We start from the raw sequence: 26,318 nt of genomic DNA, 5'->3' as shown, positions 1-26,318 counted from the left end.
TAAGTAGTAGAAATGAGATTCAATGCAGGTCAACAGGCTATTCAGCATTCAAGCCCTCACGCTTTCCCCTCCACCCTATAGTCTCTTGCCTCTAGGGCCAGAAGAATGTCACTTTCTTGTCTTCATCTCTGTAACTCCCGACACAATGTCTGCCACACAGTGAGCTCTTCTGAATTTTTCGTTGATCAAAGATTAGAGGTCTGCCCTTAACACTGAGCTCAGGGGGTTTCCTTGCTAAACCACATGGCACACTGGGCAGGAAGTGAGAGGATGAGGCCTGAAGGAGGAACGGGGAGGAAGGGTCCTAGGATACCAGGTAGGGGCCACGAGTTAGGATTGGGCTAAAGGATGGGGAGAAGGCACAACAGATTGACCCCCACACACAGTGCCTGAAACCCACACCCCTCTCCCCATGCGCCCCTCCCCAAGCCCTGCACATCCTGCCGGTGCTGGTCATGCCCTGGTCCTGCCATCTGTTCCTCTGCCTGCAGCACTCTTCCCTCCCCTCTTAACCTGGTGACCCCAACTCGTCCCTCAGATTTCAACTCAAGCAGCACCTCCTCATAGAAGTTCTCTTGGGCCTTTCTCACCAGGTCAGGTCCCAATTATGGACTCTCATGGCACTTACCACAGTTGCAATTTTGCATATTATTTGGATGATTATTTGATCAACGCCCATCTCCACTTCTAAACTGTAAGGCTCCGAGAAGGCTCTGCCTCGCTCACCATGTCTTCCCAGTGTCCTGCAGTGTCCGGTATTGAGTAAATGCTCAATAAATATATGTTGAATCAAGGTAGGATTGAATGAATACAGAAATGAATGTTGAAACTGGTCACTGTGGTAAGATGAAAATGGCTCTCCAGAAGCTATCCATGTCCTAATCCCTGGAATCTATGAATGGTCCCTCCTATGGAAACAGGGTCTTTGCAGATGTGATTAAATTAAGGATCATCAAAATGAGTCCTACATGGACTTCCCTGGCGGTCCAGTGGTTAAGACTATGCGCTTCCACTGCAGGGGGCACAGGTTCAATCCCTGGTCAGGGAACTAAGATCCCACATGCTGCACGGTACAGCCAAAAAATAAAATAAAATATAAAATAAAATAAAATGATAAGATAAAATAAAATAAAATAAAAATAAAACTATTCCTTTAAAAACAAATGAGTCCTACATGTAATCACATTCAGGCTCCTGAGAAATTCTTGTAATTAAAGAGACAGGGAGATTTGACACATACACCTCACTCTAGCTGCCTTGGGTTCTGGGTCTCTCACAGGGGGACACGGTTGTATCCAAACACCTGCCAACAGGCCTCAACCTAGTTCTTTGCCTGGCAACCTCCCAACTGACCTACAGCTGGAATGTCCCATCTGCTTCTTTATGTCTGTGGCTGGTGGGAGTAGGGGTGAAAAGGAAAGTGGTGATGTAGGGTCAGACAGGCCTGGACTGGACCATTTGCTGAGTAACCTTGGGAAAATCATATAACCTCTCAGTTTCCTCCTCTGTAAAATGAGAAAAGAATACCTCAAATAGGATCAGATGAAGTAATAACAGCGCATTAGCCAGCACGAAAATAAACGCTAGGTTTCCTTTTCCCCTCGCTTTCAAACTAAGCATCCTCCAAAGCAAACACAGTCTCTTTTTCATTTTTGTCCCCCGGTGCTAATCACAGTGGCTGACACAGAGCAAGTACTCAATGAATATTAGCAGATTCAAGCTGTTGACCCAAGAGGGAGAAGGGCCGTGAGGAAGATGTGGCAATAATGGACTTTGTTATCAAAGTGGGACCTCAGAGGAGCTGAGTTACTGACTTACGCTTTAGTATGTAATGACCAGAGTTGGTGTGGGGAGGAAAGTTAAATGGAGAGGGGGAAAGAATTGAGTCCAGAGCTCAAGAACACATGTAATGGAAAGAGGTTCCTAGTCCAGGAGCCAGAAGAAGTACCTCATTATATGGTTGCAAAGGGAGCATCTCCTGAGAACAATGGATGGGCAAGTATCCAGTACTCACATGGAAACCCTCCTGTTAATTTATAAATGTGGACACAAGTAGTGACCACTTACAAAAATTTCATGAACCTCAGAGCATTTATTCACTTCAGCTTTCTGAAATTAGGTTTAGAATTTCCACAATTGGTAACATTAAACATGAGTCACCTATTTGGTGCTTCATACCATACATCAAAGTGTTGATAAATGGTATATATTTCTGAACATTTATTACTTAATCAAAGAATTTTTATGTGTTAAAAAAAATGTGTTTACCAAACCAAAGTTCCAAGAAGTATAAAAAATAACCTCACCATATTCAAGAACTCTAAAAAGCTGCAGAAGAAATGCTCATTTTTCTCTCATGGGTCCTGAGAATTTTCCACTTGGGTTCCTTTGGTGCCCTGGGAGGAGGGGCTGAGGGAGGAGAGAAGGGCAGGTTAGTGCAGGCAGAAAGGAGGGGCTACCGGCCACCAGAAGGACCAGCAGGACTTCCCGTTATCAGTCACCCAACTGCTGGCTTGTGAAAAAGAGTTTGGAACAAGGTGAGAAGGACAACTCACTTGTTCTTATGTCCCAAAATGTCAGATGGCCACAGAATGAATCTGGGGGTGAGGTGTGAACTTGTCTAGCTAACTGAGCTCCTCCTCTCTGACTTTCATTTTCCTATAAATTATAAGAACTTGAACTGCACCCTCGGACTGTAGAACTTCCCTCTTCCATGCTCCCCTCCCACGCACCCATCCACTGGGAACATGTGCACACTCTCTACGCACCATGCCCAGCTGACCTCCAACTATCATTTCTTGTACTTGTCATTAATTCTGTGAAAGAGGAAAGGCCTTATTTCCAGTATGTCCTGGGGAAAGTGCTGGAAGAGAAGCAGGGGTACAGATGAATTGTTCTCCACGTATGGATTCCAGGATTCCAAGGGGCAGCAAGATCTCTTGGAGCCATGAGGGGACGGGGAGAACAGGCTTGGGGTTATGACCTGGCCAAGATCCGCTTGGCCTGGCAGTGACCAGAAAGGAGACCCAATCCATAAGAAAAATACCAGCAGTACTAATACCCTACATGTGTATTACACCTTAGAGTTTACAAGACACCTTACATCTAAGCTGGTCCTTAGATGTTATTTATTACAGGTTTAAATCCCCTGAAAGTACATGCTCCTGATCAGGCCAGCGTATGACTAATTTTTGTATCCCACAGGACCTAGTCAAGGGTACTTAACAAACGTTTGCTTACATTAATCCTCTCAACAACCCCAATAGGCTGTAAGAAGAGGTATCATCTTTATATTAGAGGTACGAAACCTGAGACCTGGGGAATTTGTGACCTGCCCAAAGTCACAGATGACACCTGACAAACTGGGGCTTAAAGCCTGGTTTTAGGTCTTCCCACCCAGCACTCCTACTGCTACCAGAGGTACAGTGGAATGGATACCTTTAAATTCTTGAAACTGAAAAACTGTAATTCAAGGGTTACAAGCAATTTCTATATCACAGAGTAGTAATTAGGATTTGTCTTTAGGTGGGAGCCTCCCTCTGTCCTGGGTGAACCTTCTTAGTCATGTCAATAGAAAGTAAGTATATGCCCATAGTTTTGGGCAAAAGCCCAGACGTCAGTAGTGGACCCAAGACAGGTCCCTCAGACCGAGGTCTAGAGGTTTTGTTTGGCAATGTCAACTGAGTATCTCCTTAGCAGATCCATGGCCCGGAGAAGTTAGAAAAATAGGCTGAATTTAGGCTGTCCCATCCCACACCTGAACATCACTGTTCTTTGTCGTGGTTTTGCTCATAGAAGACCAGGAGCCCAGACACGCACAGGAGAAGCAGGTAAACCTGGTCTCTTCCCCTCCGTGGAGGAATGGCTGTGCAGGGCCCTGGACTGTGCTTGACATGCCACTGTCTGGGCCATACAGATGCTGTCCCACTTGTGCTGTTATCTGAGGCTAAGGCAGACTTAAGGAAATATACCAGCAACTAGCCCTTTGTGGGCCATTGGAGCCACACTATACATTGGGGTGGGGCTAGGAATTTCCCCTGAAGGATATTGATGCTCTTCCTGTGAATCATCTTAAAGCGAGAAATAAGAAGAAGAAGTAGTGGGCTTTGAGCAGGGAACGGAAGGCCTCTCCCCTCTCTGGGGGCAAGGAAGTTGTTCAGAGAGGCCTGGAGATTTCCAAAGGTGGGAAGCTAACTGGTTCCTTCCTGCCACAATGACTGCCAGGAGCTTAAGGAAAGTTTTCAGAACGGCACCGAACTGGTGGCAGCTCCGAGTGGTTACTTCTTAATAGAGTTGAAAACTATCTCTTTGGTACTTCTGCTATTTGCAAGCCTCCAACAGCAAGTCCAAATGTGATAGGCCCTGTGTCCACACTTGAAGTGAGCAGCTGCAGCCCAGCACCATGAGACCCTAGGAGGTGAGGTGTGAGACTGCCAGGAGAGCCCTGGGCATGGGAGACTTCCCTGGAGAACCCCACAAGTTCTCTGGAAATGGAAACCCAAGAGCAGATGAACTTCCTCCCTTCATAGGATAGGAGCTCAGACTGCTGTTAAATTTAGAATTAAAGGGAAATGACACCCCTAAAAACTGGAGAAGTCAAAGTCATCTGGACTACAGAAGGAAAACACAGCTGTTTCTTGAAGGGAATGGGATATTTTTGTCAGCGTTCTTAATCTCTCGTACCCAGGTTCATGAGAGCAATGGCAATGGACTAGGTGCTCACCCTTCCTGATAAGATGATTGGAGGCGAGGAGGAGTCCAAGTGTGGGCAAAGGCCCCAGTTGTCCTGGGGTGGGGTGGGGTTCAGCACAACATACAGCCTGGAGAAGGGACAAGTGAATGCAGACAAGGGGAAAGGGCACTGGTTCCCTCTAGTTAGTATGAGGCCTTTCTGCTGAATATTTCTACTAGCCACACCCCCTCTTATTTGGGAAGCCTTTATCAGTTGTCAGAACACTTCTGTATCTGGCCTTGCAACAGCCCAGGAAGGCTACAATTCTTCCAATCCTGTCATTAGCTAATAGAGGTAAAGGGACTGGTGCAAGGGCACACACCTGGCAGTGGCCAGGCTAGGGCGAGAAATAGGTCTCCTGTTTCTGAGGCCCACAGGCTGCTCCCAGCAGCCTTGTGGATCTTGACCACTGGCCAAGAATGATATCCCGAGTAGACTGCAGGCTTGAGATGGCCCTTGGCCCCAGCTCTGCTGATTCAAGAGAATTAGCAGGGGAGGTCCCTCACCTGGGAGACCAGTATTTCTTCTTCTTTTCTCTTTGCTAGGGGGCACAAAACATGACACGTGATTCACACGGTCTTCATAGTTCCACAAGCTTATTTGTTGGGGCCTGTCAGGCAAAAAGTTGAACTTCAATCAGATCAGGGTTTTGATTCTGCCACTAACTAGCTGAGTCACCTTAGCTAGTTACCTCTGTACTCTGGGTTTCCTCTTCTATTTAAAATGCAAATCTGCCATGTCTCTCTCCTGCCCAAAACCCTTTAGGGAGGCCTATCACCCACCCAACTAAAATTCAAGCAACTCTCCATTCAAGTCTGAGCCATCATCTGAACAGAAGAGAGAGGGACATTCGGAAGGGGGTTCTGTCCCTGCTGAGCTCTTTTATTCTCATCCAGGAGAGAGCCAGGCAGACGGTGAATGGATGTGGATGTTAATTAGGTTCTGTAACCAACAGCAAGAAGGCTCCTCCGGGGGCTGGGCTGGCCCCTGATGACCTCTTCCCCTCACATCTGTCATTTGCCTTGACCCAGTGACTACCATACCAAGTATCCCCAGGCAGCTTCCTTTTCTCTGATTTCTTCTCGGGGTTGGTTCCATTGAGGTCTCTCTCCCTGTTACGTTTAGCTCTGACATGGTGATCACAAGGCCTGGAACTTCCCTAATCACCAGTCCAGGGACAGAAACTGCAAGCCGTGTCTGTTACCACACTCGAGCTGGACTTCCTACCGCTCAGATGCCCACCCTACCCCACAGTGGTGCCCATTCAGAAGCATCAACCTGAAGACCAAGATGAAGTAGAGTGAAAATGGGACAGTGGAACCATCCAAAGCCCAAAACTTGTCCTAAAATTTTCCCAGTGTGGCCATGGGGGCAAGGCTCTGCCCACATGTTCTCTGGGGCTCCTCACCTTCCCTCTTCCCACCATACTCAGCCCTGAGCTGTTCCTCCTCCCCCACCCTCACCCTCCTCTCTTTCTCTCTCTCAGCTCAGTAGACACTTGTCTTTTCCAAGAACTCTTCCAAGATTGGGAAGGGCATTTTTTATATGGTGGCAAAAGCATGAGCTCTGGAGTCAAACAGACCTGGACTGTAATCTTAGCTCTGCCACTAAGTGGCTGAGTGATGCAAACAAGTGATGTTGTCCCTGACCTCACTTCCCCATCTGTAAGACATTAATAATTATGTCAATCTAGCGGGGTAGTAATAAGGATTAAATGAGACAATGTTTGCACATTAATCAGGGTAGTTAACATTAGCTGCTATAACAAAAATTCCAAAATCTCAGTGGCTACATACAAGAAGAGTGTGCTCCACACTCAAGTCACAGGCTGATGTAGATTGGGTGTCTCTCCTGCATAGCTCCCCTCCAAGAGGTGATTCAGGGACCCAAGCTCCTTCCATCCCCTTGGAGTCCTCCACTAGGCCCCCTCCACTGGCTGACAGAATAGCAAAGACACAGTTAGAGGCCAGGCCGGGAAGTGGCACCCATCAATTCAACTTTACATTGGTTAAAACCCAGTCACATATTCCATCTAATTGCAAAGCAAGCTAGGAAATGTAGTTGTCATGTGTGCCCAGGAAGAGGAAATGGAATTGCTAACCATCTAGCCAGTCTCTGATACAACATATTAAGTATTTAGCAGAATGACTGATACGTAGTAAGAGCTCAATAAACAAAAGTTACTATTATAATTACTTTCTATTATCTGTCCCAATACTGGTATGAATACCAGAAATCACTGAAACTTAGGTGGACTTTTCACAACACTGAGATTGAATAACTGGATACAAACCAAAATAAACACTGAATTTCTTAAAAGAAAAAGGTACAGTAATCATATGTCTGACATAACTCCTGTTCTAGGTGCTTTCTTTGAGGCACCAGGATACACTGGAATAGTCTACATTCAAATGCTGACTCTGCCCTGAGCAAAACATTAACCTATGTCAGTCACAGTGGTTTCCTCTTCTTAAAATAGGAATGCTAATTTACTCACTTTACAGGATTCTTCAAAAAATGCCATATTCCCTCATATCTAAGCATATACTTCCCTCTGTCTGGAACACCCTCCTTCTCCCCTCTTCACCCAGCTACCTCCCACTGATTCCTCAGGTCTCAGCTTAGATGTCACCTCCTCCAGGAAACGTTCCTTATCCTTGATCCCAGTTGTGGTAGAGTGTCTGTTTCCTGTGTCCCCATGTGAGCCTGTATTTCCCTTCCCAAAGCACTTACCACAGCATATTAAAAATCTCTGTTCACTTTCTCTCTCTAGCTGAGTGTTCATTTCTTGTGGAAAGGGACCTTGTTTTCATCACCATTTTTTCCTCAGCCTCAACAACGTGCAGGCACATAATATCCCCAGGTTCATAATGATATGCATTAAATGTATGTCATATGAATGAATTAAGAAATCCCGATCCTTCTTCAAAATGGTGAGGGGGTATAGACTTGTAAACTCTTACAACTCAACACAAAAGTAAAAGTAAAGACAAGTTCAGAAAGACACCGCGCAGCGTACTCCTGCTTGTAAAGGTCAACGGGAACTAAGAAGTCATTTCAGACAGTAGCCACACCCTTGGGTCATGCCTGGGTACTTCTCAGCAATTGGCTAACTTCTAATCTCTCAGTTGAGCAACAGAGGGTGCAAAAAATATCCTCACACATTAAAAACCCTGGGACTCTTCCTCCAGGCTGATGTAAGAGTGTGGCAACGAGAGCTGCCCACTTAGGGTGGCCCTGACTGACCATGTGTCTTGCTGGGCTTGCATATACCACTCTTCACTATCCATGTGGCCAGTGCATCCCTGACCTTCACCGACCACCATCAAAAAATGAGGTCTTGGGCTTCCCTGGTGGCGCAGTGGTTAAGAATCCGCCTGCCAATGCAGGGGACACGGGTTTGAGCCCTGGTCCGGGAAGATCCCACATGCCGCGGAGCAACTAAGCCTGTGTGCCACAACTACTGAGCCTGCGCTCTAGAGCCCGCGAGCCACAATTACTGAAGCCCACGTGCCTAGAGCCCGTGCTCTGCAACAAAAGAAGCCACCGCAATGAGAAGCCCACACACCGCAACAAAGAGTAGCCCCCGCTCTCTGCAACTAGAGAAAGCCCGCGCGCAGCGACGAAAACCCAACGCAGCCAAAAATAAATAAATAAAATAAATAAATTTTTTTTAAAAAATGAGGTCTTTCTAGTCCCAAGGTAGATCTTCAGATACAGGATGGGACTTCCATCCCACCCCCCGCCCCCCATACACACACATAGTCTGAAGCACATGCCACCACCCAACAACAGTGAAGTGGACAGTTTGTCTCCCATGCCCAGATACCTTCCGTGCACCTGGAGTGAAGTGTCAGATGAGCCAATTGACAGAGGTATGAGTGACTGATGACGTTTACCCAGTTCTCCCGGAGCACGATTACCCAGCAGGAAAAAAAAAAAAAAATGTGGTGCTCCAAGAACAATTGTGCCTCAAGGACAAAGGACGACCCTGCCTGAAGAAGTGTCAGCGTTACATCCCCTACCGGACTCTTAATCGCCCTCCCCACCATGTTGCAATGGTTAGGAAATTTCTGAGCCCACCTGGGCAACGGGACCTGTCCCAAATAAGGGAAGGCATATGCCCTGTCCCACTCCCACCCTATAGAAGGAAGGTATATGTGTCTCGACCAATCAGTAAACGAAATTTTCACCTCGGGCCATTCGTTTGTTTTCTGGCTATAAAAACTGATCAATAGCACATGTTCCGGCTCGACTCTCCCAGACTACTAGGAAGTCGACCCGCTGTTCTGGCAGCGACCCTTCCCGCTAATAAATTCTATATTCTTTACATTCTGCCTTGTGTCTGGAAATTCTTTTCGAACCCCCGTTCGGACCACGACAAAAAAAACTCTGAACATGAAGATTTCAGGCAGGAGAGGGAAACCAAAAAAGGCTGGAAGACGTCGTCGGCACCCCTTCCAAAATATTAAGCAGGTAGAGGACTGCCTATTTTACTGTTGGTTTAGCTCAGGCCTACATCAAGGTACTTGGCAGCTCCAAGGCTCCCACACGTGTCCTCTCACACATCCCCTGAGCACCTGGGGCAATGTCCTTCCCAACTCCGAGCAGCTGCGGATCCCAGCCCTACTCTTCCGTAAATTGGCTCTGACGCCCTCACCCCACCTTCCGCACCCACAGGGACAAGGCTGTCCCTCGCCACCTGCACCGCAACAGACACACACACACACACACACACACACACACACACATACACATACACACACCCTCCAGGCTACTCAGACTGCTTTCACCCTATTACACCGGGGGCCCCGGGAGGCGAGGAAGGTGAGAGTTGCCCAGAGCCCGGCCCCCGCCCCGGGACAGCATGCACAAGCCCTGCCCCTGCTTTCCTCTCCACCTGCCTGGGCTGACCATGCTCCGCAGCGGTTCTGGCTCCCTGACGCCGCGGCTCGGGGGCGGGGCGTCTCGAGGCTCCGCCCTTCTGACGTCAGCCTAGCGGGGCGCGGCCTGGCAGGCGGCCGGAGGTTTCAGTCGCAGTCCCGCAGAGCGGCGACTGGAGGCAAGCATCCCGGCTCCGGAGGATGCGGCTGGACCAGGATGCTGCCGCGACTGATACCGCAGCTTGCGGCCCTCCTCAGCCTGCTCCTCGGCTCTCGCGCGCACGGTAAGGATCGGGGTCTAGCCCTGCCCTCTCCGCGCCCGCCCCGCTCCCTCTCCTACCGGTCGTCACTCCTGCATTAAAGTTCTGAGTCCCACGGAGAATCCCGTCTGGTTGGCCCTCTACGGAGAGGGGCGCCCATTATCTCCCCGCTCCCCGAATCGCCCTCATTCTGGCAAGCCTGGGTCTCAGGCTCACCCGTTGTGGGCGTGGAAGAGACTGAGATTGACTGGGGGAGTGGGGAAGTATGGATAGAGAAGTTAAATGACCCCCCCACACAAGTCACCGTCCACCCGCCTCCCTGTGAGTCATAAATTTACCCCTGGCTTTTTTGTTGTTCTAGTTCAAATGAAGGGACTGCTGGTCCCTCTGGGGAATTACTTTGAGCTCAGTCTGACTCTACCTTCCCTTAGCTCTCCGATTAATCTATTTCTGCCCCGTGCCATGTCACCCTATCTCAGCTCTTTTCCCCCACTATTACCCGTCACCCCCATCGGATCATCCCTTCTCCTTCTTTAGCCCCCAATGCTCTCCCACTGCCACCTGCCTCCCTCCTCCCTACTGCTACTCCTTAGCTCTCCTAACCCAGCCAGAAATCCTGGAAAGTTTCTGCAATTGAAAAGACTAAATCCTGAAGGGAGAAAATGAAAGGGCCGTGAGCCGGAGGGACCAGGAGCGGAGGCAGGGAGAGCAGGGAGTGAAACTGCTTCTACATGACGCCAGAATACGAAGTAAAACATGCAGTCACCATTCACATGATAGAGAGCTGAGCTGGGGATGTGCAGCCCAAACACCACAATGACCCACTGTGTTTTTCACTTTCCATATACTGTTTTGAAATCGAGACACAGTCTTGAGGATCAAAGACAGTATAAGAAAGAAAGCAAGGGACCGGGACAGATGTGCTTTCTAAGTGAGAATGACAGTCAGAAAATAGAAGCATTATTAGAGAGATGATGAGAAGTTGGAGAACAAGGGAAGCCTGGGAGTCGCTGTCAGATGGAGAGACATTAAGGGATCGAGGAGGAGAGAAGAGGAACTGAATGTGGGTATTGGCCGTGTACTTCATTGCACTTGATCGGCAAGACTCTTAAAGTAGGTGTATTTATCACATTCTTACAAATGAGAGAACAAGTTCAGCGAGGTTAAATGATTTGTCTGAGTCACACTACCAAGTGCTAGTTTGAGGCTCTTGAAGTTAGAGTTTCCCATGGTGAAAGGTGTGGGTGGCTGTGAGGGGAAGACGGGAGGTGGAGAGAGGCACTGGTACTTAGTATATCACCTTGGAGCCAAGGGTGCCAGCTCTTTGTGGAAACGTCCTCAGCCCAGTCTAGACCCAGGACTGCCTGTCCTACTCCGCCTAAGGCTGGGCATCTGGCTGCAGTAAAGCCCTCCTAGAAGTGGGGGGATGGGACAAGCACTCAGCTTGGGGTTCTGTGAAGACAAACAGGTAGATGCCAACTAGCAGGATATCTGTGTACCCAAAGAACTCCAGAGAGGGGGGCCTTGGGCTAGAGCCAGGGCTGGGGCCAGGGTGGGGACCAGGTGTGGGGATGGGGAGCAGGCCTTGGGATGGGGCTGGAGCAGGGACAGGGATTGGGCAGAGCCAGGGACCAGCTCATCTGAGAGCTCATTGTGGGTACATCTTAGCCCTCAGCCCCTGCCTTCTTGCCTGGGATGCATCACACCCACCTTGGCTCTTCTCAACCAGCACTTCTGCTTCTGATCACATACAGCACAGGACAGGGATTTAAGGACACTATACTAGCTCTGGGATCAGACACATCTGGATTCAAAGGCCCACTCTACCGCTTACTACCCCCATTGACCTCGGGCAAGTCACTTAACCTCTCTGAACCTTCATTTCTTCTCTGGTAAAATTGGGGTAATAAATGCCCACCTTGTAGGATTACTGTGATAATTAAATGAGACAATGCATGTGAAGTACTTAGCTGAGTGCTCAGCTCAAAGTAAAGTGCTCAGTAAATGGGAGCTGTTAGAATGCCTGCCACCATCACCACCATCATCTCCTCCCTGGCGGGGAGGTGGAGGGGGCCTCTGCTAGCTCTGGTACTGACACTGTTCTCCCTGTGGACAGAACTGCCCAGACCTTCATCTGCGTGGTTTGAAGCAGAATTTTTCTACCACGTCCTCCACTGGACTCCCATCCCGAATCAGTCTGAAAGTACCTACTATGAAGTGGAGCTCCTGCGGTAAGCAAAATGGAGGATGGAGAGAGGAGGGAGGTGAGTGAGGGAGTGGGTGAGTCCGTCCCCTTCTACCCACCCTGGCATGGGAAGATACCTGCCTTGTTACTGAAATGACACCAGGAAGGACCCTGGCACATATCCATCAGATGACAAGTACTGATCAAGTCTCATATGGGCAGAGTAGCGTGCTGGAAGCTCTGGGTGAGAAAACCAAGGTATTGCCTTTACCCTCAAGATTTTTCCATCTTATTGGAAAAACAGGAAAAGCATCCATAAGCCAGTTGGAGAACAAGGAAGCCCTAAGGACTACAGATGTAGTTGGGAGAAGGGAGGAATTGGGCTGTGTTGCAGGGAGTGGCAAGTCTTCCTGGAGGAGTTGGCGTTTGAGCTACTCGTATTCCAATCTCAGAGTCTTCTAGAGCACAGAGAAATTGGTACAGAGTCCCAGAACCAAGGGAGATCCCCCTGCAACTAGACGCCCCAGACTAAAGGGAATACCCTGAGGGCTATACCATCATGAGAGCTCTCCCCTGGCCTCTTGCTTCCCTCCTAAAGGAGTTAGGTTTGAGCACAAGTTCCTCTCCCAATGCCTACCCCGCTATCTCCCCAGGTATGGAGTAGAGCCCATCTACTGGAAGCCCATCCGCAACTGTAGCCAGACCCTGGTGCTGTCCTGTGATCTCACCATGCAGACCCTGGACCTGTATCATAGCAATGGTTACCGAGCCAGAGTCCGGGCAGTGGACGGAGGCCAGCACTCAAACTGGACCTCTCCCAACACCCGCTTCTCTGTGGATGAAGGTGCTTTTCCTCCCCGGGGCCTAGAACATGGCTTTCAGGGTCCTTTCCAGCCAGAAGCTCTAGTCTAGAACTTTTCTCTCCGTTCCCATAGCTCGCCACATCTGCCTGGCTTCCTGGCTGGGGATTTAGTTGCCCAAACAAGCCTGAGTCAGGACTTTGGAGAAGGTTTAGATGAAAATAGCCAAGTTATTCAAGATTTAAAAGGGAACTGGAGTTGTTTATCCTACAGAAGAGAAGTCTTGGGGTGAGTTGGGGCAGCTGAGTCACGAGGGCCAGGTTGGTGTACTTGTAGGGTTCTGGGAGAGGAAGCAAATCCATAAGAACTCAGCATAGGGCAGCAAGCTGGAGGCAGAATTTCGATCAGGTCCTCCTCCCTTTAAGAATGAATTCCTCGGGGTCAGGGTGTGATGAGGCTTTGAAGCAGGGAGGTGCTATTGAAGCAAAGTTGGGAGTTTCTCTCTGCAGAGAGAAGAGAAAAGAATAAGCCCCAAATGTGATGGGATTCTTTCCTTCTGCAGATTGGGACTGACTGTGCTCTATGTGTGTGGCAAGGCTGCTCTGCAGAATTCAGAATGCTGCTCTTGGAGGTCATTGTCTCCCAAATGCTGGCTGCAGAAACGTCACTGTGTGTGTGTTTAAAATAGACGTTTCCAGGACCCAGCTTCCAAAATTCAGATTCACTGTGTCTTGAGTGGGTCTGGGCATCTGCGTTTTTAACATGCTCCCCAGGAAATCCTTATGTTCTGCCAGGTTGAGAAACCTGTAGCCCAGGTTTTAGGGTGGGTAAAGCTTGACCCTGGAGGCCAGGTATGGATGGGGTGGCCAGGCCCTCCCCAGCCTGCAGGCCTCATGGTTTTGTCTCCCGACTCAGTGACTCTGACAGTTGCCGGCGTGAAGCTAGAGATGCGCAATGGCATCATTCTTGGGGTGATCCAGCTCCCCAGGCCCAAGATGGCCCCTGCAGGCGACACATATGAAAGCATCTTCCACAACTTCCGGGAGTACGAGATTGAGGTTCGCAAGGTACCAGGACGATATAAGGTATGGGATTCCCCAAGGCCAGGCTTCCCTGTCACCTGGGCGGAAGTGCCTTTGTGTACCCCTGGGGAACTTTGCAGCAGAGTTGAGAGAGCTTGTGGGTGCAAGGTGGGGGGAGCTGAGATGGCCACAGCCCTCAACTGTGCTTCTGCCAGGTGGCAGGGAAGACAGTGCCCGCTAGGTGTCAGGCAGCGCAGGAGACATTATAACTATCGCTTCCAACCCCTTGCAGGTGGGGGTTTATTCCTATTCCATGTTATAGGTGGGGAAATGAGGCTCTCAGAGGCTATGAAAATGCCCAAGCACACTCCCATAAGTGGGGGATCTGGAATCTGCAAAATCCATCCTCTTTCCTTTCAACCGCAGTTGATTCTAGCCCCTTCTGGGATGGTCCTCAGTATCTATAAAATACTTCCTTTTCGCTTTTTTTTTTTTTTAACATCTTTATTGGAGTATAATTGCTTTACAATGGTGTGTTAGTTTCTGCTGTATAACAAAGTGAATCAGCTATATGTATACATATATCCCCATAACCCCTCTCTCTTGCGTCTCCCTCCCACCCTCCCTATCCCACCCCTCTAGGTGGTCACAAAGCACCAGCTGATCTCCCTGTGCTATGCGGCTGCTTCCCGCTAGCTACTTATTTTACATTTGGTAGTGCTTATATGTCAATGCCACTCTCTTACTTCGTCCTAGCTTACCCTTCCCCCTCCCCATGTCCTCAAGTCCATTCTCTACGTCTGCATCTTTATTCCTGTCCTGCTCCTAGGTTCTTCAGAACCATTTTTTTTTTTAGATTCCATATATATGTGTTAGTGTACGGTATTTGTTTTTCTCTTTCTGACTTACTTCACTCTGTATGACAGACTCTAGGTCCATCCACCTCACTACAAATAACTCATTTCGTTTCTTTTTATGGCTGAGTAATATCCCATTGTATATATGTGCCACATCTTCTTTATCCATTCATCTGTCGATGGACACTTAGGTTGCTTCCATGTCCTGGCTATTGTAAATAGTGCTGCAATGAACATTGTGGTACATGACTCTTTTTGAATTATGGTTTTCTCAGAGTATATGCCCAGTATTGGGATTGCTGGGTCGTATGGTAGTTCTATTTCTAGTTTTTTAAGGAACCTCCATACTGTTCTCCATAGTGGCTGTATCAACTTACATTCCCACCAACAGTGCAAGAGGGTTCCCTTTTCTCCACACCCTCTCCAGCATTTATTGTTTGTAGATTTTTTTGATGATGGCCATTCTGACCGGTGTGAGGTGCTACCTCATTGTGGTTTTAGTTTGCACTTCTCTAATGATTAGTGATGTTGAGCATCCTTTCATGTGTTTGTTGGCAATCTGTATATCTTCTTTGGAGAAATGTCTGTTTAGGTCTTCTGCCCATTTTTGGATTGGATTGTTTGTTTTTTTGCTACTGAGCTGCATGAGCTGCTTGTATATTTTGGAGATTAATCCTTTGTCAGTTGCTTCATTTGCAAATATTTTCTCCCATTCTGAGGGTTGTCTTTTCGCCTTGTTTATGGCTTCCTTTGCTCCTTTTCGCTTTTAATACAAACTAAATCATGGTAATCACAGAGATCTTGGGCTGCCTCGATAATGCAGGGTTTTTTATCTTAGAAAAAGAACACTGAAGGGGGTTGGCCTTCAGGGCTTTAGAGCATCTCTAAAGGCCCCTCCAGCTCTCAGCTTCCATGTGGCATGGAACAAGGATATCGTGTTTACTGCTCTGATTGTTTTCGTTTCAGTCCCATGACAAGATAAAACATGAAAACTTTAGCTTCCCAGTCCCGAGAGGGGTGGGAGAGTTCTGTGTCAGGGTGAAACCATCTGTGAGCTCCCGAGTGAACAAGGAGGTCTGGTCCAAGGAGGAGTGCATCGTGCTCACCCCGCAGTGTGAGTTGGTCAGGGCTGCTGTCCGGGCAGGAGGGAGGCAGGACGGGCCTCGCAGGTCTGAAAAGCATTCCACTGAGGGCTGCCGATGTGGGGCACTGTGCTAGGCGCCCCCCCCCCTCAGCTGCAACACAGCTCTCCATCCTCACACAGCCCTATGAAAGAGCTCCCATTGTCCCCATTTTAGAGATGCGGAAACTGAGGCTCAGTACCTATAAGCAACTTTCAGGGTGTGGCCACAAAGCCAGGTCTCCCAATTCCGCGGGTGCTTCCACTGGAGCCCAGCTGCACCCCCAGGAGCCCTTCTGCAGCACCCCTCAGCCAGCTGTGCTGGTTCCTGTTTGTTACATTCTTCTGCTGTCTTTTCGTAGAGCTGGGGGCACAAGGGCTTCTCCAAACTTCCCCTCGTCCCCCTCAGAGGAAAGCAGAACTGAGCTGACTCCTCCCCACAGCTGCAAAAGTCAGCAAATACTGTGCCAGGCTCTCAGCCCAGTGCTGGAAAGGGGAAGGAGGGAAGGGAATATGGCATGTGAAGGCCGTGGTTCTGCCCACTAGGATCTTACAGTCTGGCTGGGAAGACAGGGTGTGCCCAGAGCAGGCTGTAACTAGCTACTCAGGACAACATATGTCAAGTGCCCGGCGAATCATGCCAACAGTCAGTGCGCTGGGAGTGCCCAGTCCAGTGTGGGCAGCGTCCAGCAATGACCAGAGGGACTCCTTACTTTTCTACAGTACATTTCAGTTTATGGAAGACACGCACAAACTCATCATCATTTCAGCCTCACTCACATTGAAGCAGAGTAAGGCAGCGCCTGTGTGCCAGGCAGCCTTAAGAGCTTTTCAACATCCACGCACTGATATAGAAATAGTTTTGTATACAGGTCTGGGTTCAAATCTCAGCTTCGCCACTTATGAAATATATGACCTTGGGCAACTTGCTTAACCTCTCTGGGCCTCAGGATGCTAATCTATAAAAATAGGGACGATAATAGTATTTACCTCCTAAGGTGGTTATAAGAATCAGGTGACATAAGTACAGTAGTCCCCCCCTTATCCGCAGGGCATACGTCCCAAGACCCCCAGTGGATGCCTTGAAAGCACGTATATATACTATGTTTTTTCTCTATACATACATACCTATGACAAAGTTTAGTTTATAAATTAAAGAAAAATTTAAGAGAATGCCCAAATTGACAACATCACTACTCTTGCACTTTGGGACCATTATTGAGTAAAATAAGTTACTTGAACAAAAGCACTGGATACCACAACAGTCCATCTGATAACTGAGGCAACCACTAAGTGACTCACCGATGGGATCTGCTGGACAGAGGGATGATTCATATCCCGGGCCAGACAGAGTGGAGCAGTGTGAGATTTCATCATGCTACTCAGAACGGCACACGATTTAACTGATGAATTGTTTATTTCTGGAAATCTTCCATTTAATGTTTTTGGACCACAGTTGAACACAGGTAACTGAAACCATGGAAAGCAAAACCACAGATAAGGGGGGACTATTATAAAGGGCTTGGTTCATGAGAAGTGCTGTGTGCTTCACAACCATCTATGAGGTAGGCACTATTATTTTGCCCGTTTCGTAGATGGTAAAACTAAGGCTCAGATAGGCTAACTAATTTGTCCACAGCCTCACAGCTAGTAAGTGGTAGAGCTGGGATTTGAACCCAGGTCTGGTTGCTCCCAAAGCCTCCCTTCTTACCTTCTGTACCATCCTGCCCCACTGCTACGTATGCCTTCATGTGAGTTCTGTGCAGAGAGCTGGAGGCCATGTGTCTAGTGAGGGAATCCTTCAGGGCAGAGGTTGGAGGGCCAGGCAGGGACTCCCAAGAACCCAGGCAGGGCCTCCAGAGTTGTGGCCTAGAGGTAACCTGGGGGGATGCGGGGGGGGGGGGTCACTCGGCCCCTCACCGAGAGGCTCCTGAGAGGGGCCATGGGATCCTCGGGGACTGCCCCTCCATATCCCACGGCACCAGGCTATAAACCCATCTCTCTGGGCCCGCAGATTTCACCGTGACCAACCTCAGCATCTTCTTCACCTTTGTCCTGCTGCTCTACGGAGCCCTGGCCGTCTTCCTGGCCCTCCAGCTGTATGTGCAGCGCCGGGGGAAGCTGCCTACCGTCCTGGTGAGTCTCACGGGGAGGCCACTGTCCCATCCTTCCCGGCCCCACCAGGACTCCGGGAGGCAGGGAGCACCCGCCCAGGCAGGCCGTACCCTCAGCCCTGACAAGCACCATGGGGGTGGAGGGAGGGCTTGAATGCCAAGCCCAGCACGGAGAATGTTGCCTTATAGTGGCCCAGATAAGACACAGTAATCCCAACCCGCCACACACCATTTTGTTACTATTTGCTAATAATTGGCCACGAACCAACCCCTGTGCATTAGTACCTCGGAGTCAGGTAGTTATAGCCTCACTTTACAACTGAGGAAACTGAGGCGTAGAGAGATTGTTACATGCAGAGGGTCCCACAGCCAGGAAGAGTCAGGGCCGGAGCCCAGCCTTTCGCATCCCTAGAGGCTGGCGATGGGTGCTCTGGAACAGGAAGACAAAGGGCTGCTGTCAGTGTGGGAGAGAGCAGAGCGGAGAGGTGATGCTGAGAGGCGAGCATCTCCGGCCCTTCCCACAGCCTCTCCTCTTGCTACACAGTGCTGACAAACACCACATTTGTAGTCAGCCGGCCTCCAAAGTTCAACTTGCCGCACTGAGCAGCATTTCCAGACCACAGCCCGTCTCTGGCCTGGGATTCAGACTGGACCAAAGGTGGTCCCCACAGCTGACATTACTATGATGGTCGAGGGCTCAGCTGGAAGGGTGGGCTCCTTCAGGGAGACCGGGGCCCAGGGAAGCTCACAGCTGGAAGGGGACCCTCCACAAGGATCCCAGGATCTCTAGGAAAAATAAGGAGAGAGACAAAGGCCCTCTGAAATTATTTTGAGTAAGAACTCTGGGATGGGGATGGAGGGGAGAGAAGAGGGGTGGAGCTGCCTGCTGAGTGCACCAAAGGGCCTGCCCTCAGGGATGGGTAACTAGAGAGCAGAGTGGTAGGAAAGGACCGCTGGATGGGAGAGTCTTAGTTGGGCTTGGGAAAAGGCATCTAGTAAGAGAGAGGTAGCTATTGACTTACAGTTACCAAGCATCTACAACATGCAAAATGTTGTACAGAAGCAGCTGAGTAATGTGGCCACTGGTCCCAAGGAGCTTGATTACGTCTGGTGGGGCAGCCAACGAATCAACTATTAAGTTTAATGCAAACCAGTGAAATGGACATAGATGCAAAAATGCCAAAGGAGATGACAAGCAACCTCTGGTTTTTTTGTTCCTTCTGAACGTTTGGATCACAGAATTGACTTGTCCTCATGAGTTTTTTCCTCCTCAAGATAAGTACAGCCCAGTTTCCTTCCTCTAATGATCACAGCCATTACTAACTTTATAAATAACTGAGAGAGCACAAAGCAGTTTCACATGCATTTGCTTGTTCTCATTCATTAGCTGCTTTGATCTGATCTTCAATGATTATCAAAGTAAGCATTGTTAAACAAGTGGGGATTACAAATCGGGACAGTTGAGTACCAATTCCAGATTTATTTGTTCTTTGCTGCTGTGTGACACTGGGCAAGTCATTTAACTTCTCTGAGGTTCAGTTTTCTCCTCTAGGAAATAGAGATAATAATACTTCTTTAGAGAATTATTGGAGAGTAAAATTCAATTCACCAAGTGTTTATTGAGTGCTTTCTCTGTACCGGGCACTGTTCTAAGTATTTTACATGCATGAACCACAACTTGAGGAGGCAATACTGTCATTATTTCCATTTTGCATGGGAGGAGCCAAAGCACAGAGAGGATAAATGATTTGGCCAAGGTGACACAGCTGATAAGAGGCAGACCTGGGATTTGAACCCGTGAAGTCTGGCTCCAGAGTACACATCCTTAGTCACCAAGCCATATGGTATCAATAGGGATCCAACCAATAAGAGTTGCATTAGAGTCATCACATACAAAGGGAACAAGGGCAGATGTGCAACAGTGAGTCAGTAAGTCAGTCAACAAACCTTTGGAGTGCCTACTATGTGCCAGCTCAGTTTAAGCTCTGGGAACAGAGTGGCCAATAAGAACAGACGACTCCTGCCCTCAAGGAGCTTCTATTCTGTTGGGGTTGGGGACTGAGTGTGTGTGTGTGTGTGTGTGTGTGTGTGTGTGTGTGTGTGTGTGTGTGCATGTGGGGGCACAGAAAAAAAAATAACTCCAGGAACTAAGTGCTAGGAAAAAATAAACTAGGTTAATGGGAAGAGAGTGTCTGGAGCACTGCTTTAGCAAGGGTGATTGGGAAAGTCTCTCTGAGGAGATGACATCTGAATTGAGACCTGAACGATAAGGAGGATACATAGCCATACAAAGTGCTAGGAGAAGAGTATTCCAACCAGGAGTAGCCTGTGCAAAGGCCCTGAGACAGCACTGTCCAGAGCAGGAGGAACACCAGTGCGGCTGGGGCAGAAGAGCAAGGGGGAGAGAGGTTAAGTGACTTCCCTGGGACTCTGGGCAATTAATGGGGAACGAGGCCTCCTCAGCTGCTAGATGTGTGCTTGTTTCACTGCCCCACGCTGTGTTTATGGGAATCACTCAGGGAGCGGAGAAATTAACTCGGTGTTTCACATCCAGCTTTATAAGAGATGAAATGAATAACATGGGATAGGATAGGACAGGACAATACAATAGATCACAGGGCACAGGTAGTAACGATAAGTAGTATTTTGTGAAATTGGTTTCAATCATATATGAGTTATACATTTATGGGCTATTTATATACAGGTTATTGTGTAACACATTTCTTACTTGGGGTCATAGTGAAAAAAAGTCTGAAACACATTTCTAGATCTCAGTGGGTCCAGCCTGCTTTCGGGTTTGAAAAGCACTGCTGATGGAGCCTCCTGAGAACGTTCACCTTTCCCTGCAGCCTCCCATTCTGCCTGTCATTCTGTCTGAACTCCAAGAATACAGGCTTCTTAGGTATCTGGCCTGAGTGCAACTGAGAATTGCATGAGGAGGAAAACTCAGTTCTGAACCAAGACCAAAAGGACAAGTGGCAGTGTACTCCAGCCTCTGCAGCACCCCCTCTGTTGGAGAAGTACCTCCTGAACCCCTGGCCTCCCCTGGCCACACTGGGGCGGGTTCCTGCAGGTGACCCTCCCACCCCTCTCACTCTACCTTCTCCTCCCCAGGTCTTCAAGAAGCCCAGTCCCTTCAGCCTCATCAGCCAGCTTTCCTGCCCAGAGACCCAAGACACCATTCATCCCCTCGATGAGGAGGCCTTCCCCAAGGTGTCCCCAGAGCTGAGGAACTCGGAGCTGCACGGCAGCACGGACAGCGGCTTCAGCAGTGCCAAGCCATCCCTGCAGACTGATGAGCCCCAGTTCCTCCTCCCCGCCCCCCACCCCCAGGCTGGGGGTACTTTGGGAAAGGGGGCGACCCGGTTGCCGGAGAACAGCTGCAGTAGCGGCGGCAGCAAAAGTACAGACAGCGGGATCTGCTTGCAGGAGCCCAGCCTGAGTCCTGGCACGGAGCCCAACTGGGAGCCGCGGGTGGGGAGTGACAGCCGGGACCAGGATGACAGTGGCATTGGCCTGGTCCGGAACTCTGAGGCGCAGCCTGAGGGTGTTCAGGGTGGCTCAGCTTTGGACCATGTTAGTCCCCTGGGACCGGAGGTGGCTGCGGGAGAAGACCCAGCCGCAGGGGCCTTCCAGGGCTACCTGAAGCAGACCCGGTGCCCGGAGGAGAGGGCAGCCGAGGCAGGCGGCCTGGAAGAAGAATCCTCCTCAACAGATGGCCTTGGCCCCAAATTCAGGACATGCGTGGATGCTGAGGCGGACTGGCCTCTACCAGCCCTGGCCAAGGGCTATTTGAAACAGGACCCCCCAGAAATGACTCTCACTCCCTCAGGGGCCCCAGCTGGACAGTGGAACCCACCAACTGAGGATTGGTCACTCCTGGGCTTGACCAGCTGTGGTGACCTTGGAACATCTGACTGGAGCTTTGCCCATGATCTTGCCCATCTGGAGTGTGTGGCAGCCCCAGGCGGTCTCCTGGGCAGCTTTGACTCAGACCTGGTCGCCCTGCCGCTGATCTCCAGCCTGCACTCAAGTGAGTGACTCAGGCTAAAGGGCTGCTTTTGGTTTCCGCTGCACCCTGCCTGGACCCAGAGGGGCCCCAGGGGATGAAAGTGAAGCACAAGGCCAGTCTGGGCACTTTTCTGCAAGCATAGTGAGGCCAGCGCCAGGCCTGGTAAGTGTCCAGGGCAGGAGGAAACTAAGCTAGCACAGGGTACATAGGTGGCATTGGCCTCCTGTGCAGACGGGGCCCTGCAGACTCTGACGGAGCTGAGAAGGGCAGGGCGGAGATCTCCACCTCCTTGGGATACTTCCCACATTGTAAAGGACTACTTGCTCAGGGGAATCATGGGGCTTTTTGGAGCTGTGGTGAGGCCACCAGGCTGAAGTCAGCTCAGCAAGCCAGGCCCCCCCTGCTGAGGCCAGCCATGTGTCAGGGCCTCCAGCAGGATAGAGGGCTGAGAGGATGGAGGCTTCAGGGCCTCACTGCAGGGGCCATTTCTAGGAGGGAAAGGAGGGAGCAGGGGCCAGAGGGAGCTGAGATCCAGAAGGGGGCTTCTGGCTCAGAATCCAGTGCTCTGGGGATGTCTTGTGTCCATCTGCAGACAGCGCCCTCTTTCAAGCAAATACAGAAGCATCCCCCTGGGGCACCTGGAGTGGCCAAGCCACGCACTACCCTCACCCTGCTGCCCACACCATCTTGCTGACAGTACCAGCGAAACCGTGGGTGTTTGTACTGGTCAAAACTCAGGCCTTCCGGTGGCCTCTAGGCTTGGACGCCACCTTATCTGCCCAAGAGGGTCAGGGTTAGGACCTGCACTTGTGTTTGCTGCTGACGTCCAGCTACAGGACAGGACACTGGGGTGGGACCTCTGTTCAATGATCAGCTGTGCGACCTTGGGCCAGCCACTTCTCAGAGGGCCTCAGTTATCCCATCTGTGACGTAAAGAATCTCTAGGGGACCCTTCTAGATGGATGGATGTTAGCCAAGCTGGCTTCTGGGGTGACATCTCCAACCCCAACTGACCCTGGGTAGGGAGGAAGCCGTGCCTGCACAGAGCCGGCTTCTTTCCCATGCCGCGGGCTAACTGAGGTAGCAAGAGCGCATGGCACCGTGCTGAGAGAACAACCAGACCCTGGGCCCAGAGAGGGGGCAGGTGTGGGCCCTGCTTCCCCGCAGTCAGTTTAGAATCTGTCTGCAAAGCCAGTTTACAGTCCGTGGGCAGGGAACCTGGGAGGGGTGATAGGCCTGGGGTGTGCCCCCCACCCCCCGCCAATTCATCCTCAGCCCTGTGTTCTCCGTGGCATTCTGGGAATAGACATCAGGCCCGGGGAATCCACCCAGAGCCCCTTCCACTCTGCCAGGAAGCTCGTAGGCGCCAGTCCGATAATAACTCCCTCTAGAAACAGGCTTGAAGGAGGGGTTTCTCAGCGTTTCCTTGGAAGGTTTATTTATTTATTTTGTTCATTTATTTATTGAAGAGGCAGCAAGATACAGGGAAAGAATTCTGGGTATTTCGATAGCCTAGGAGTTCTCATTCTGATTTCACTGTTTCTAGCTGTGTGACCTTGGGAAAGCCACTTTTCCTCATCTGTGAAACCAGAAAACGTTGTCTGACTTGTTTCATTCATAAGGGTGTGAGGTTCCACTGAGGACGAGGATGTGAATGTGCCTTGGACACGGGCTCTGTAAATGAGTGACATGTGTTTTTTCTTCCAATAAATTGTCAGAACCACAGGAATCTTGGGAAACCAATCAGATTTCTGATGACACAGTGGCTGGTAGAGGCATCAAGTTGTTGACGATCGAGAATGATAATGAGTAGGATGTGTGATGTCACTTTAAACTACCAAGACTGAGGACTTAGGCTCAAATCAGGTCCAAGTCCTCATGTTAACATTTATTTTCTGTGACCTTGGGCAAGTTTCTTACTAAGTTCCAGTTTCTTCATCTATAAAATGGGAATAATCATTCCTCATGGGGATGTCAGGAGGTTTAAATGAGGTCACACATAAAGAGTTACATTTAAAGCTGTATGGGGAAATGGACAGTTTTTCTTGGATGAAAATGAAAGAGATCATGAAAAATGTATGTTAAGTATGTAACGAAATTGCTGAAAGGGTACGTGAGGAAAGATAATGAATGCAACGTAAGGTAAAGAGCATGTAATGTAATGAAAGATAATGAAAATGAGTGTAAATGAAAGAGTATGCAGAGGGTTCTTTAAGAAGACTGAAAAGGAAACAGTGGGACGGAAAACACTATCTTTTGGATGTGAATTCTGACAACTTGAAAGGAGACCCGATGGCCCCTCCCTTCCAGGCAGACAGCAGACCAGGCATTCCCGGAGCCCCGCCAGCTGCTCCCCCCAACCTGGAAGTGTGTCCCAGCAGTGCTTCTCGCAAGTGTGGAAGCCATCGTGTCCCAGCAGTGCTTCTCGCAAGTGTGGAAGCCATCTGCATTCAATTCTAAAAGCAGCCTCCCGTTTCCACGAAAAGCCACGTGTGGGTTTGAGGCTCTCCCGGAGCTCAGCCCAGCCGGTGGAGCAGGCCCAGGGCTTGGGGCCTGAGTTTTGGGTACACGTTGCTCTTTGTCGCAGCCTGGATCCTCCAGGAGGTGGTCGGGGACACCACATCTCTGTTCCCCTGTGTCATCTCTGACGATGCCTCTCCCCTTTTACTCTGAGAAAATAACCAGTTCTGGGGAAGCGCTGATCCTATCCTCTTCAGAGAACTTGACTAATCTCATACCGTTTGGGACCTGCTCAGACTTTTGCCCCGAAGGCCTCCTTGTCAAATTGGTGTGATGGGGTTGGTCACTTCCTCCTGGAAATGAGTGTTGGAGATGGCGTCTGCCCAAGGAGAAAGGCCTCTGGGTCAGGTTGGATGAAGCCTGGCTGAGACGTGAATAGGAAGTTTCAGAGAGTAAGAGGACTCCTTCTCAAGGAACTGAGGCCAGTTTGGATGGAAGAGAGGAAGCATGGAGTAGTTCGAAGGAGAGAGTGGAGTCCGGGCATGTGAGCTCTTGCAGCAGGCTTCCCTTATGTGGAAGGAGTGGGAGTTTGTGCCAGGTCTCCTCCTCTTTTAAGCTGCTTTCTGACCACCCAGCACGGCCAGGGCCATAGGAGAAACTGAGAGAGTTCTTCCAAACAGCAGTGAGACACTGCCAGGCTTCTCGGGAATTTGGAATAAAGTCCCCAAGAGATGGCCCTGTTTGTTCCTACACTGAGAAACCTCCTTCGAGGGCTTTTCCAAGCTGAGGGATGGGTGATTCTGCATTTCTATGAGCTAATGGAACTTCCTCTTAGTAAGGAGATGGGAAGTGGGCCAACATTGACTGAAGAGGAAATTCTACTGAACTCTGTTTTCCCGAGTTTGTAAATAGCTGTAGTCAAAGGGTCTGCCTCGTCTTTCCCCAAAGATCTCCATCCCTCCCCACCCCACTCCCAATGCACACACGGTCACAGGACACACACCACCCCTGAGATGGTCCCACCCACTGCACTGAATGGAGCCCACAGGGCAGTGCGGGTGGAGGGTCGCAGAGCCCCGCCCACGAACGGCAAAGAAGGGGGTCTTGCTGTGCCCACCTGGGACAGCACACTGGTAACCGCGTGAGGTAGTTCTAGCAGTTAAGGCTGATTTTATCAAACCCCAGTCGAGAGGACGCTAGGTACTAGAAAGCATGACTCATCTATTTCCTGTAGGGCTCATGGGTTTGGGGGTTTCTTTTAAAGCAAATCCACAATTAAAAAATTTTTATTAATCATTTAGGATCACTTTTATTGATGAGCCACCACACCTCGCTATCAGCTTGATCTTAACTTCATTTTCACTCCCGTAAACATTCAAAAAGGGTGCTGGGACCCAGTAAACACTGACAAACAAGGGTTGGGTGAGGTGAAATGTGTGTTTTAGAAAGATAACCCTGGTCAGTACACAACAGGGTCAATACACCCTGGCATGAGTCAGAAGGAACCAGGCAGAATGCAGGGTGAACTGGTTGGAGGCACTCCTTGTCAGCATTTCACTTCTTCAAGAAACACATTATTAAGCATGTACTATGTGCCCAACATGGCACTCACTGGGTCCAGAGTGATGAACAAAAGATGTACAGCTTCATGGAGGGCACCTCTGCTTATGAAGATAATCACCAAGCTACTCAACAGACTAACAAACATATTACTATAATCAGTGATAAGTGCCATCAAGGAAACTAATATCCACACACAAGATGGAGGCAAGCTGCAGAGAAACTGAACAGGAGGTTGTATTAGTCAGCTCAGGCTGCTATAACAAAATACCGTGCTTCAACAACACCACAGTTATTTCTCACTGTTCTGGAG

At 49.6% G+C, this 26,318-nt stretch overlaps 1 protein-coding gene across 2 annotated transcripts; it reads left to right on the top strand.

Moving 5' to 3' along the window:
• The first annotated feature begins 9,770 nt into the window (after positions 1-9,770).
• Positions 9,771-25,741, top strand: IL10RA (interleukin 10 receptor subunit alpha). Of its 2 annotated transcripts, XM_036862396.1 has the most exons (7): positions 9,771-9,899; positions 11,992-12,106; positions 12,714-12,904; positions 13,776-13,945; positions 15,706-15,853; positions 17,874-17,995; positions 21,088-25,741. In XM_036862396.1, exons 1-7 carry the CDS (start codon positions 9,833-9,835, stop codon positions 22,012-22,014), a joined length of 1,740 nt encoding a protein of 579 aa, XP_036718291.1. In that variant the 5' UTR covers positions 9,771-9,832; the 3' UTR covers positions 22,015-25,741. The 2 variants fall into 2 exon arrangements, with proteins under 2 accessions (XP_036718291.1, XP_036718292.1); XM_036862397.1 differs by lacking the exons at positions 9,771-9,899; positions 11,992-12,106 and adding an exon at positions 13,423-13,491 and having other exon boundaries at positions 12,766-12,904.
• The last annotated feature ends 577 nt before the right edge of the window (positions 25,742-26,318 follow it).

This window comes from Balaenoptera musculus, chromosome 8 (genome assembly GCF_009873245.2).
Source record: "Balaenoptera musculus isolate JJ_BM4_2016_0621 chromosome 8, mBalMus1.pri.v3, whole genome shotgun sequence".
NCBI lineage: Eukaryota > Metazoa > Chordata > Mammalia > Artiodactyla > Balaenopteridae > Balaenoptera > Balaenoptera musculus.
Note: the sequence above shows the minus strand (reverse complement) of the source record. Positions and strands in the feature narration are given on the sequence as shown.

Bases quoted from the DNA above. Each gene is read 5' to 3' on its own strand.
- IL10RA (XM_036862396.1), top strand. From the start codon at position 9,833: ATGCTGCCGCGACTGATACCGCAGCTTGCGGCCCTCCTCAGCCTGCTC. The intron at 15,854-17,873 runs GTGAGTTGGTCA...CTGGGCCCGCAG, and splicing joins CATCGTGCTCACCCCGCAGT to ATTTCACCGTGACCAACCTC. The intron at 17,996-21,087 runs GTGAGTCTCACG...TCTCCTCCCCAG, and splicing joins GGAAGCTGCCTACCGTCCTG to GTCTTCAAGAAGCCCAGTCC.